At 48.5% G+C, this 12,412-nt stretch overlaps 1 protein-coding gene across 2 annotated transcripts in view; it reads right to left on the reverse strand.

The window, feature by feature from the left end:
* LOC128331673 (collagen alpha-6(VI) chain-like) overlaps positions 1-6,433 on the reverse strand; it is an 80,566-nt gene extending 74,133 nt beyond the window's left edge. The window contains exon 1 of one of the 2 annotated variants that reach the window (XM_053265378.1): positions 6,166-6,433. In XM_053265378.1, coding sequence (XP_053121353.1) covers positions 6,166-6,184 — 19 coding nt within the window. In that variant the 5' untranslated portion in view covers positions 6,185-6,433. Of the gene's footprint in view, positions 1-4,381; positions 4,461-6,165 lie in introns of those variants that run through there. The other variant, XM_053265379.1, reaches the window with a different exon arrangement.
* Positions 6,434-12,412: the final 5,979 nt, after the last annotated feature.

The following is a 12,412-nucleotide window of genomic DNA, read 5'->3' on the forward strand; positions in this document are numbered from 1 at the left end:
TCTATCCTTTCTACTTGGAGACTCCTGCCCATTTTCTTGGCCTTGACAGTCTTGCTTCTCTGCCACCACCTCTGACTACTACGGGTGTTCTGCTCCCTTCCGTATGGTAGCAACTAATATTGTCCCTCAGTTTCAATCTCCGGATGGAGCTAAGATGCTACTTCCTGGTCACAACAGGATTGCTTCTCTACCTTCATACCACCACTGCTCCTACCCTGATTACAGCTATAACTAGGGTTACAGACTCCTTTGCAGATAAGATACATATATTGCCATACACTAGGGGTGTGCACAAAACTGGGTTGCCGGATTTGGATAGAGTCTGGACCAGACTTGAACTGGACGGGGCATATTCAGTTTTGGTACGCCCCCAAACAGCCCCCCCCCCCCAGTTTGGTTTGGTTCGGGGGGGGCTTCACAATTAAAAAAAAAACTTTAAAAAATTAAATTTTACTTACTGCCACCCGGTCCAGGGGCTTAGATTCAGCCGCAAGAGGGTGTCTCCATAAGTTTCCCCTCCCCCCACCTTCCTCCATTCATGTCCAAATCACCCGGTTCGTGCGATCTTCAGTCCATTCTGGGCCTGCCCTCCATTGCAGTGGCCATTTTGGAGGCTGCGGCACATGCCCAGTGGGCCTCTGCATGGCCTGGGTCATGACTGCACACACCCAAAGTTCGACATCGAACCTGTTCGCACATCCCTACCATACACTAGGGGTAGCAGCCATCTTTAGCAGCTATCACAATTTCCTCTAAAATGGGAGTTATAGGCAGGCCCTCTCAAAGGTCCAGAGAAGCATGGGCCACTTCCAGTGTTTCAGGTCATTATCTATAATAAAAACAATGCCCCAAAATTCAAACATGTATCCTCACAAAACTCACTGAACAAGATTATCCTCACAAATTTTTACCTTGAATCTGGGCCCATAGACTACAAAAACTTGTGATGATGTCCAAGCTACCAAGTTAGGACTCAACCAACCAACCGTCACCTCTTTTAGCTACCACATGAAGATAATAATTAGGAATTCTCACACACAAATAATTCCTTAGTCAACTAAAAGTAAAACTGGAAGGACACTAAAATGTAACAATTTTCTGCCTTTCAATATGCACTTGATCCAGGACCAGCCACTAGTCGTGACTTTCTTATATAATCAGCTTGAGAAGACACATTCATCATCATCTAATCATGTGCCATCAGAACCAAAATATTTTATTAATCTTTATGAGCATTTTAAACTCTTTAATGTGACCAAATCTATACATTAACCAAAACAAATTCATGCATTTTACCACATCTCTTATTTGCTTAAATTTGCAGCTCTAAACTGAGTGTGTCACAATTAGTCTAATAGGGATGTGCATAAAATCCAGTTGTGAAATGTATCAAATGTCAAAAAATCAACAAGTGTCTAAATCTGAGGCCCCCTTGAGCCTGAAGCCAAATGGCCCTTCTGGCTCCATCTCTGATTGGCCCTGGTTATAGGAATGAGACATACTTATTTTGGCTGTACTTCTTCCCACCCTCCTAAGAATGTATGAAGGCACATTCATGTCCATTATGGCAGCATAAGCGAAACAGAATTTCTCCCATGATTTTAAAGAAACATGTCATGTCCTCTGTTTCTTTCACCCTTGAGGCTTAAACTCTATTTACTCTAGCATTCTTTTGACTTTGCTAATCTCTCATGTTCTTTCCCCCCTTCAAAAACTATATTTTACACAGCTGGTTCATACACATAGTTCAGTTTGAAATCCATCCATAAACATTTTTGTTAGAGTAACTCGATAATAAGTTCCTAAGCATGATTCTGTCCCAGATATGAGGATTTTTTTTTTCATGTGCCGCTCATTAAATTTCTTTGAAACAGAAGCAAGTAGCAAAAGCATTTTTCATTCTGCTGCAGAAAAGTCCTGAGAGGTGAAAACAAGCCTAAAATGTTCCTTCAGATTAATACTGCCTTTTGCTGATTCCTATAAACTGGGCACACTGACTGCAAAAATAATGCATTGTAATCACATCTTGATAGGTCAGAAACAACAAAGAACACTTAGAAGGGTTCTCCAAGTGATAGCTTTACAAAAACCAGAACCCTATATCCACTAAAAAGAGTATTCCAAAGTTATAAAGTATTCCTTTACTATGTATTCATGTCAGATCATAAAACTGTTGCTTTAAAAAAAATCACCACAGTGGAATAAAACCAAACAATATAAATAAAGCATTTCAGATTCAAATTATCAACATATATTGATTAATCTATATATTTAATCCTCTAATCTATAATCTGTAATCTATATATTTAATTCTCTAAAGCATATCCGTGGCTAATCCCACGTGTGGCAGCTCTTGCGAGAGTTTGCAAGCATCTGCCAGCTAGCCATGGGTATGCCACCGCCAGTTGCGGGCAATGAGGGAAAGTGCCACTAGTGGGAAGCGAGAGAAAGCGCTGCCGCTGGATGACAAGGGAAAGTGCCACCACCGGGATGGCCGGGTGGTGAGGGAAAGCAGCACTGCTGGGCTGGCGGGCAGCGAGGGAAAGTGCCCGCCAGGCCAGCCAGGGAGCGAAAGCACTGGCCAGGCCTGCAGGCAGGGAAGAAAAGTGCTGGGTGCCAGCCAGGCCAGCAGGTGGGGAGGGAAGAGAAAATCGGCTGGGAGGGGGAGAATGGACTGGGACTGGAGGGAGGGAGGAGACACAGGGAGGACTAGGGGCACAGATGCTCTGCGCCAGGTCAGCTAGTACAAAATAAAACATAGGAACATAGGAAGCTGCCATATACTGAGTCAGACCATAGGTCTATCTAGCTCAGTATTGTCTTCACAGACTGGCAGCGGCTCCTCCAAGGTTGCAGGCAGCAACCTCTCTCAGCCCTATCTTGGAGAAGCCAGGAAGGGAACTTGGAACCTTCTGCTCTTCCCAGAGTGGCCCCTGAGGGGAATACCTTACTGTGCTCATACATGTAGTCTCCCATTCATAGGCAACCAGGGTGGACCCTGCTTAGCTAAGGGGACAAGTCATGCTTGGTACCACAAGACCAGCTCTCCTCTAAATAGGTCCCAAATGACTACACTACACAGACTTCTTGCCTTTGGAATCTATGAACAATCGTTCTGGATTTTAGGTCTTTAAAGCGTGGGGACCTATTTGGTTTTATTTTGTACACGTTGGTTACTTGTATTTGAAATATTGATTATTATATATGTTATAGAATATGGTAAAGGAACATTTTATAACTTTGAAATAATCTTGTTAGTGTTGCATTAATTATTATTAATAATTGTATTATTATGGTATGTAGGTTGCTGGTTAGAATCCCTGCTGGTATGTTGTTATTATGGGAAATACCTATATCTCACAGCCAGCTCCTGCAGCTCTCTGCAGTCTCAGTATGTACTGATTCAGTCTTGTCTGTTCTTTTTTCTTTCCTGTCCCAAAAACTTGACTCTATTCCAGAAACCAAGAGGGAGCAAAGACTGCTTATAGAGTTCTTTGGGGGATTTTTTAGTCTTGGGGCAAATCTAGGAAAGCTTGAGGAAACATTCTCCAGCCATCGGGGCTGGAAGAGGCTTTGGCTCTGGTGCTCATGACCAGAGCAATGGAGCACTATTGCCTCCAGACTGTATTCTCAAAAGGTGCTCCTGCTAGTCGGTTGCATTAAGAAGTGTTTCTGTGGCAGGCAGCTTGCATGGCTTTGAATGCTCTCCAAATATCAACATGCTTATGAAACATAATGCTTCTTCAAGGATGTAGCAATCCCAGCAGAGGGAGCCTCCCTTTTCCAGGTGGGTTCTCCCCCTGGTTAGGCTGTTGCTCTGATGGCCATCTCTAATCCTTTCTGAGATTTCATTTCTCAGGCATTAAAATGGCAACTCTCACTACTGGACCTGCTCCCATGGCAAGCTTTGGTTCCAATAAGAGACACTGAAAGAATGAAAAAGCAGGGCTGAGGTGGGCGTACAGGCTGTCTGCTAACAATTATGGAAAGCAGGCTGCTAGACTAGATGGAACTTAAGCCTAATGCATCAGAGACTTTCATCTGTACTTGAATCCTCCAGAAAGCAACATTTGGGAATATCAAACTATAACACAATCAAACACTTTTATGTTGCTATTAACATGCTCACATTTGACATATAGTGAAAGCCATATGCATGTTCAGCTTCTGATACAAAATGTAAAGTATTTGCTTAGCAATCATCCTGGGATAAAATGATAGGAGGCTTAGGAACAGAGGAAGATATACTAGGGATGTGCAAACGTCAAACCATCCCTTGTTCAGTCCCACCCCGGACCGAACACCCCCCAACCGTTGAGGCGGGGGGTCGAGGACATTCTAAATAAATAAATAAATAAATAAATAAATAAATTTTACTTACCCCCTCTGGGGGAGTTGTTGGAGGCGGTGGGGGTGGGGGTCCCGCAGAGGTTGCTCCTCCCCCCTCCAGTCTCCCTTGATGCCCGTACCAGCCGATCGGCCAACTCTTCAGCCCATCTGGAGCACTGGAGATTTTGAAGGCTGCCTTGCGCCTGCGCAGTTGACCTCTGCATGGCCACAGGCCAGTATGGGTATCAAGGGAGGCTGGCGGGGGGAGGGGGAACCTCTGCAGACTCCCCTGCTGTCTCCAACAATTCCCCCAGAGGGGATAAGTTTTAAAAAGTGTGTTAAAAAAAATGTTCGCAACCCCCCCCCCCCGACTGAACTGAACCGGGGGGGTGGTTTGAGGGGGTGCCAGACTGAACTGACCCGGTCTGGTTTGGGTCCGGTCTGGACTTGAACCAAACCAGACCAGTCGGTTCTGTGCACACCCCTATCTTATTCTGAATCAGACCATTGGTTTCTCTAGTTCAGTATTGACTACACAGACTGACAGCAGCTTCTCCAAGGTTGCAGACTGGAGTCTCTCTCAGCCCTATCTTGGAGATGTCACGGAGGGAACTTGTAAATTTCTGCATACAAGTATGCAGATGCTCTTCTTAGAGCAGCCCCATCCCCTAAGGGGAATATCTTACAGTGCTCCCGCATGTAGTCTCCCATTCAAATGCAAACCAGGGTGGACCCTGCTTAGCCAAGGGGACAAATCATGCTTGCTTTGAAATGAGTTCTCTTCAGCTGTATCCTTTGAATCCATATCTTTAACATTCATGTTTCATTGGGAATCCTTGCTCTAATAAACTTTCAGGACACATTGGAATGAAAAACATTTCAGGAGATAATATGTTTCTAATTATAAGAATGTTTTGCTGTCTGCCTAATTTTCTCACATTTATTTAAACAAATTGCAATGAGAGGTTAAGAGGAAAATCTCCAGGATTCAGTAAATCTTTTGCATCACTTTCAGTAACAGTGCATCACTTTCAGTTGTGTACAAAAAGAAACCCAAGTTTTTTCACACTTATGCTAGAACTGCAAGTTTCTGACTTTTAAAAAAGAGTCCACAGAATGTAATTCTACTCTGCCACTACAATGCAGAAGTTACTGATACTTTGAGCGCAATGCAGCCAAAGGTTGGCACTTTTAAATCATATTAATATCAAAGAGAGACTTAAACATGTGCTTAAATCTTGTAATGAAATCAATAGGACTTAAAGGGTACTTAACTTTGAGAGGATTACTAAGTAATCATTGTAATTGAGTTTCTTTTTCTGGTATTTTTCTTTTAACAGTGAAAGCATATTGAAAAGTAGTAGAGGAACAAAAATGGAGACAAGGGATGGTAGCAGAATAGGGTTGGCATACCAGAATAAAGATGGACAACATCCCATACTAAATTAATCACGACTAAATCCCATTGAAATTAATAGATGTTTAGTTAGTCATGACTAACTTGTGTAATTGATTTCAGTGGTACTTAGTCATGACTAACTAGTCTAGATGTCATCCAATATATTTATCCTTAAAATAAAAATTGGCAGTGTAAAATTACGAACTAAGATTAGATTCAAATATATGTGTGAGTGTACAAACACACGGAGTGCGCATGGATGTTAACATTAGAAAGAAGTGATACCTTCATATCTTTGCATGCAATGTAACAAATCCTTCTTTTTGGGGGGAAAAATCTTTTTTTAGCATTTACATTCCAGGAAAGGTTTCTGATCAAGCAATAGCAAATTGAGCAATGTCAAGAGCCTTTGATAAGCAACAAATGAAGACACTTACCATGTAGCAAGATGCTCATAACCTCATCTCCTCCAAAGTGGCTCAAGAAAGACTAGCTCCCTTATGAGCAGCTCTGTCAGAAGCATCCCATAATATTTTTCACAGGCAGCAATTAGCATCATTTCCTAGCCAAAGGTCCCAAGTTACCCAAAATGCCGACACAGCCTACTTTCCATTACATCATCAGTGCTGAATGCAATGCCAGTGTAGCAAAAGTGGAGCTTGTGCTTTTATCACATTCATTCTATGGAATCCTCTTTTCCTTGTTCCTCTTTAAAAAAAAAAAAATCAATTTCCAGGAGTGACTTTCCCCCAAAATTGTGAAGTTTACAATTATTCAGAAGAGGACTTTGTTCTCTGTGAAAAAAATTTAAAATGCTGGTTAGGATTTGGATCTCTCTCTCTGTGTGTATGTGTGTCTATGTTTCTCTTTCTCTTTCCCTCTCTTACTTTTGGTAGCTTTCCCCATGTTCCTTATCACAAGCTCAATATTAATACAGCAACAAACTGGCAACAGTTCTTCCCTGAAGAGCATCTGTGGAAACTGGCAGCTCATGCGTCCCGTCCCGGCAACCCAGCGGATTGGCTGGGCGGTGGAGACGCTGGATTGGCTGGGCAGCTGTGTAGGGAAGTGGCCGTTTGGGGAGGAAAGGAAAGGAAAGAAAGCGGGCAAGTGGAGAGGAGAACTGAACGGACTGGGGCAGAAGGGAGGGGGGAAGCTGAGGGGAGAGAAAGCGGGGGAGCCTGGCTGGGCAGAGACAAACAGTTGGCCACTTCGGAAGATGCTCTCTAGAGGGAGGGCTGCAGGAAGGAGCTGGCTGAACGCTTGGCGGCCTAACACCAGGGACTGGAGGAAGGAGGATGCGGCAATGGCCAGCAGGGAAAACACAAGCAGGCTAAAAAGCGGAGGCGGGGGGGAGGGTGGGGGAGCACGAATGAGAGAGAGAAAGAGGTGGAAACGGAGGAGGGAGCAAGCTGGGGCAGAAGGATTGGGGGAGGGGACTGAGGCAGAAGGCTTGGGGGGAGGGGAGTAGGGCCGAAGGTGGGGGGAGTGTACAGAGTGAGCGAGAGAGGCACTGTGGGGGGGACAGAGCAAGCAAGAGAGTCGCGTAGGGGGGAGAGACAGAGTGAGCGAGAGAGGCGCGTGGGGGGAGAGACAGAGCGAGAGAGAGAGGCGCGCGGGGGGAGAGGCAGAGCGAACGAGAGAGGCGCGCGGGGGGAGAGACAGAGCGAATGAGAGAGGCGCGCGGGGGGGAGACAGAGCGAGAGAGAGAGGTGTGCGGGGGGAGAGACAGAGCGAATGAGAGAGGCGCGCGGGGGGAGAGACAGAGCAAGCGAGAGAGGTGTGCGGGGGGAGAGACAGAGTGAGCAAGAGAGGCACTGGGGGGACAGAGCGAGCGAGCGAGTCACGTAGGGGGGAGAGACAGAGAGAGTGAGAGAGGCGCACGGGGGAGAGACAGAGCGAGCGAGAGAGGCACGCGGGGGAGAGACAGAGCGAGAGAGTCACGGAGGGGGAGAGACAGAGCGAGCAAGAGAGTCGTGGGGGGAGGAAACAGAGCGAGCGAGAGAGGCGCTGTGGGGGGGACAGAGCAAACAATAGAGTCGTGTAGGGGGGAGAGACAGAGCGAGTGAGAGAGGCACTGTGTGGGGACAGAGCGAGCAAAAGAGTCTCGTAGGGGGGTGAGACAGAGCGAGCGAGAGAGGCATGCGGGGGAGAGACAGAGCGAGCGAGAGAGGCGCGTGGGGGGAGAGACAGAGTGAACGAGAGAGGCGCTGTAGGGGGGACAGAGCGAGCAAGAGAGTCGCCTGGGGGAGAGACAGAGCGAGCGAGAGAGGCGCGTGGGGAGAGAGACAGAGCGAGCGAGAGAGCCGCGTGGGGGGAGAGACAGAGCGAGTGAGAGAGGCGCGGGGGGAGAGACAGAGCGAGCGAGAGAGGCGCGGGGGGAGAGACGGCGCGAACGAGAGAGTTGCGGAGGGGGGAAGACAGAGCGAGCGAGAGAGTCACGGGGGGAGGAAGCAGCAAGCGAGAGAGGCGCTGTGGGGGGGGACAGAGCGAGCAAGAGAGTCGCGTGGTGGGGAGACAGAGCAAGCGAGAGAGGCGCTGGGGGGACAGAGCGAGCGAGAGAGCTGTTGTGTGTGTGGGGGGGGACAGAGCGAGTGAGAGAGCTGTGGGAGGACCAGCCAAACGAATTCTCCCAACTAAACCCAAAAAGGAAGTGAACTACCGCACAGATGCTCTGCACGGGTTCATCTAGTCTATTATATTAATTCTCATAGACGTGCCTTTGTGGGGATGCGTCCCGGCAACCCAGCGGATTGGCTGGGCAGTGGAGATGCCGGATTGGCTGGGCAGCTGCGTAGGGAAGTGGCCGTTTGGGGAGGAAAGGAAAGGAAAGAAAGCGGGCAAGTGGAGAGGAGAACTGAACGGACTGGGGCAGAAGGGAGGGGGGAAGCTGAGGGAAGAGAAAGCGGGGGAGCCTGGCTGGGCAGAGACAAACAGTTGGTTGCTTCAGAAGATGCTCTCTAGAGGGAGGGCTGCAGGAAGGAGCTGGCTGAACACTTGGCAGCCCGACACCAGGGACTGGAGGAAGGAGGATGCAAGCAGGCTAAAAAGCGGAGGCGGGGTGGGGGGGTGGGGGAGCACGAATGAGGGAGAGAAAAAGAGAGAGAAAGAGGTGGAAACGGAGGAGGGAGCAAGCTGGGGCAGAAGGATTGGGGGGAGGGGACTGAGGCAGAAGGCTTGGGGGGAGGGGAGTAGGGCAGAAGGTGTGGGAGTGTACAGAGCGAGCGAGAGAGGCACTGTGGGGGGGACAGAGCAAGCAAGAGAGTCGCGTGTGGGGGAGAGAGAGCGAGTGAGAGAGGCGTGCGGGGGAGACAGAGCGAGAGAGAGGCGCACGGGGGGGAGACAGAGCGAGCGAGAGAGGTGCTGTGGGGGGACAGAACAAGAAACAGAGCGAGTAAGAGAGTCGCGTAGGGGGGAGAGACAGAGCGAGCGAGAGAGGTGTGCGGGGGGACAGACAGCGAGCAAGAGAGCCGTGTAGGGGGGACAGACAGAGCGAGCGAGAGAGACGCGTAGGGGGGAGAGACAGAGTGAGAGAGAGAGGCGCGCGGGGAGAGACAGAGCGAGCGAGAGAGGAGTGTGGGGGGGAGACAGAGCGAGCAAGAGAGGCGCTGTGGGGGGGACAGCGAGCAAGAGAGTCGCGTAAGGGGGAGAGACAGAGTGAGCAAGAGAGGCGTGCGGGGGGAGAGACAGCGAGCGAGAGAGGCGATGTGGGGGGGACAGAGCGAGCAAGAGAGTTGCGTAGAGTGGAGAGACAGAGTGAGCGAGAGAGGCATGCGGGGGGAGAGACAGAGCGAGCGAGAGAGGTGCGCGGGCGAGAGACAGAGCGAGCGAGAGAGGCGCGCGGGGGGAGAGACAGAGTAAGCGAGAGGTGTGCTGGGGGAGAGACAGAGTGAGTGAGAGAGTCGCGGGGGGGAACAGAGCGAGCAAGAGAGGCGCTGTGGGGGGACAGAGCGAGCAAGAGAGTCACATGGGTGGGAGACAGAGCGAGCGAGAGAGGCGCTGGGGGGACAGTGAGCAAGAGAGTAGCATAGGGGGAGAGACAGAGCGAGTGAGAGAGCAGCGTGGGGGGAGAGACAGAGCGACCGAGAGAGGCGCGCACGGGGCGAGACAGATCTAGCGAAAGAGGTGCGTGTGGGGAGAGACAGAGCAAGCGAGCGAGGCCCGTGCGGGGGGAGACAGAGCGAGCGAGAGAGGCGCGCGGGGGAGAGACAGAGCGAGCGAGAGAGTCGAGGAGGGGGGAGAGACAGAGCAAGCCAGAGAGGCGCTGTGGGGGGGACAGAGCGAGCGAGAGAGCTGTTGTGGGGGATGGGGACCAGCCAAACGAATTCTCCCAACTAAACCCCAAAAGGAAGTGAACTACCGCACAGATGCTCTGCACGGGTTCATTTAGTACTATAAGAAAAGCAAAACAAAGAACATGTGTTCATAGAATTGTAGGTTAAACAGACACTGAAAGATGCAAGATTCAGAACTTTTCTGCATGATCAGATTCTTTGATCATGCATCCTTCTTTCCTGGCTGCACATTGTCTGCTCAAATTGCCTCATGGCTGTACTTCTCTTGTATTTTCCTTGCACTAAAGGAATATTTTACAGCTTAGAAAATTCAATAGTCACCCCAGATAGTAGATTCATTTACATGATTATTATTAGTGTAGGTCTAGTTCAAGAACTTTTGTGATTGTGCATGACGGGAAAAATAATGTAGAAGGGGAGGAAATGATCTTCCGGGAGACAGGTGCTGGGTCGGATGGTACTGTCCCACCCAGCTCTTGTACCCAGCACTTAACGAGGTAGGTGGAAATGTCTTCCTACCTAACTCCTCTCTCCCAGATGATTACTTCCTCCTCCTCCAACTTTACTTTCCCCCCACCCATGATCTCAAAAGAGGGGTACACAAAACAGCTCACGAACTAGGGTAAGACACTTGTCCAACCCTAATAATCATCATGTGAACAAGCCTAGTGTGTTCCTTGCTCTTATAACTGTTGTGGAAGGTGGTGGGGTGAGGCTAAAAGAAGACATTGAAGAGCACACCTGGCTCCCTCCACATCTGCAGCCTTGTTTCTCCCACTTTCTTTCCTGTAACATCTATTACTGCAAAACATGTAACGTGACATCATTGCATTCTGAATTTTCATCAGTCTCACTCACCTTCATTGGGTACTGCTTGCAGGGGTGAGGAACACCCTACAACAATCAGAGCCAGAGGTGTACCTAAGTAATGTTGTTGCCTGGACCTAAAGGCCTTTGGAGGGCCCCCCCCCCACAAATTAAGCATCATCATGTTCCGACTGTAGAGGCCCTGGACTTCAGCCCCAAAGTCCAGAGGTAAGAGCACCTCTGATCACAGCTGATTGTTCATGCATTTTGAAATAGCCCTGAACAAGAGAGATGCAAGCAAAGCAAGTCCACTGCTTTGGGTGGCAGCCTGACATGTCTCGTAATGCTGCAATGTCAATGTCTTGGGCTCCTACTGGGTATTGTGACATCACGAGATATCATTCAAGTCGCTCCTCCCCAATCCATTTAGTAATATTTTTTTTAAGGTTTCCTGTTTTGACAACCCTACTTTTCACCAGCCTAAATTAGCAGGTAGACCTATTTCCATCCTTTTGTATGCCGATGATGCGGCTATAATATCTACCACACTCACTGGCATGCGGAGAGCTTTGAGAACTCTCATGCAATTCTGTGTAGAGGAGTCTTCGTTTATTAACATACAGAAATCAAAGGTAATGATCTTTAGTAAGAAAATGGAAAATCACAAATGGACGATCAATGGTAGTAGTGTCCAACTGGTTAAAATTTATAAATATCTCGGCCTTGTATTTCATGAATGGAGCTTATGGAGATCTACATAAGAACATCCCTGCTGGATCAGGCCCACGGCCCATCTAGTCCAGCATCCTGTTTCACACAGTGGCCCACCAGATGCCGCTGGAAGCCACGGACAGGAGTTGAGGGTGTGCCCTCTCTCCTGCCATTACTGCCCTGCAACTGGTACTCAGAGGCACCCTGACTCTAGAGGCACCCTGACACAGAGGCACCCTGACACAGCCCTCTGACTAGTAGCCATTGATAGACCTCTCCTCCATGAAGTCATCCAAACCCCTCTTAAAGCCATCCAGGTTGTTGGCTGTCACCACATCCTGTGGCAGAGAGTTCCACAAGTGGATCACGCGTTGTGTGAAAAAGTATTTTCATCTCATTGTGAGTATGCGGCAGCAAGCGCCCAGAATACAGTATCAGCTGTATTAAAAAGATTTTATACCGAAGAAGCTTATTACATACCTGCTATGCTATGCTCAGGGTCTTCCAGGCCAAAATTTTGACACAGATGCTAGATGGAATTCAGATATTTCTAACAGGAAATTTACAACCACTTGAAGCCGTCCAGATGAGATTCTTGCGGGCCATTTTCAAGCTTCCGCAATGCTTTCTGCACATGGCCTTACGCTTGGAAGCGGGAATAATTACGATTGTGGCTCAGGCATGGACACTTACGGTCAATTATAGGCTTAAACTCCATACTTCCAGTTTAGGCCTTGTTCTATTAGTTTTAGAGGATGAATTCCAGTCATCTTGGGAAAAGCAAGTCCAGACTATTCTGGGTAATTGTGATCTTTCCGACCAGTATTTGCAATCTTTGGGTCCTGATGGAGCCAAAAAGATTATCAAGCAG

The sequence above is a fragment of the Hemicordylus capensis genome, chromosome 6 (genome assembly GCF_027244095.1).
Source record: "Hemicordylus capensis ecotype Gifberg chromosome 6, rHemCap1.1.pri, whole genome shotgun sequence".
Taxonomy (NCBI): Eukaryota; Metazoa; Chordata; class Lepidosauria; order Squamata; family Cordylidae; genus Hemicordylus; species Hemicordylus capensis.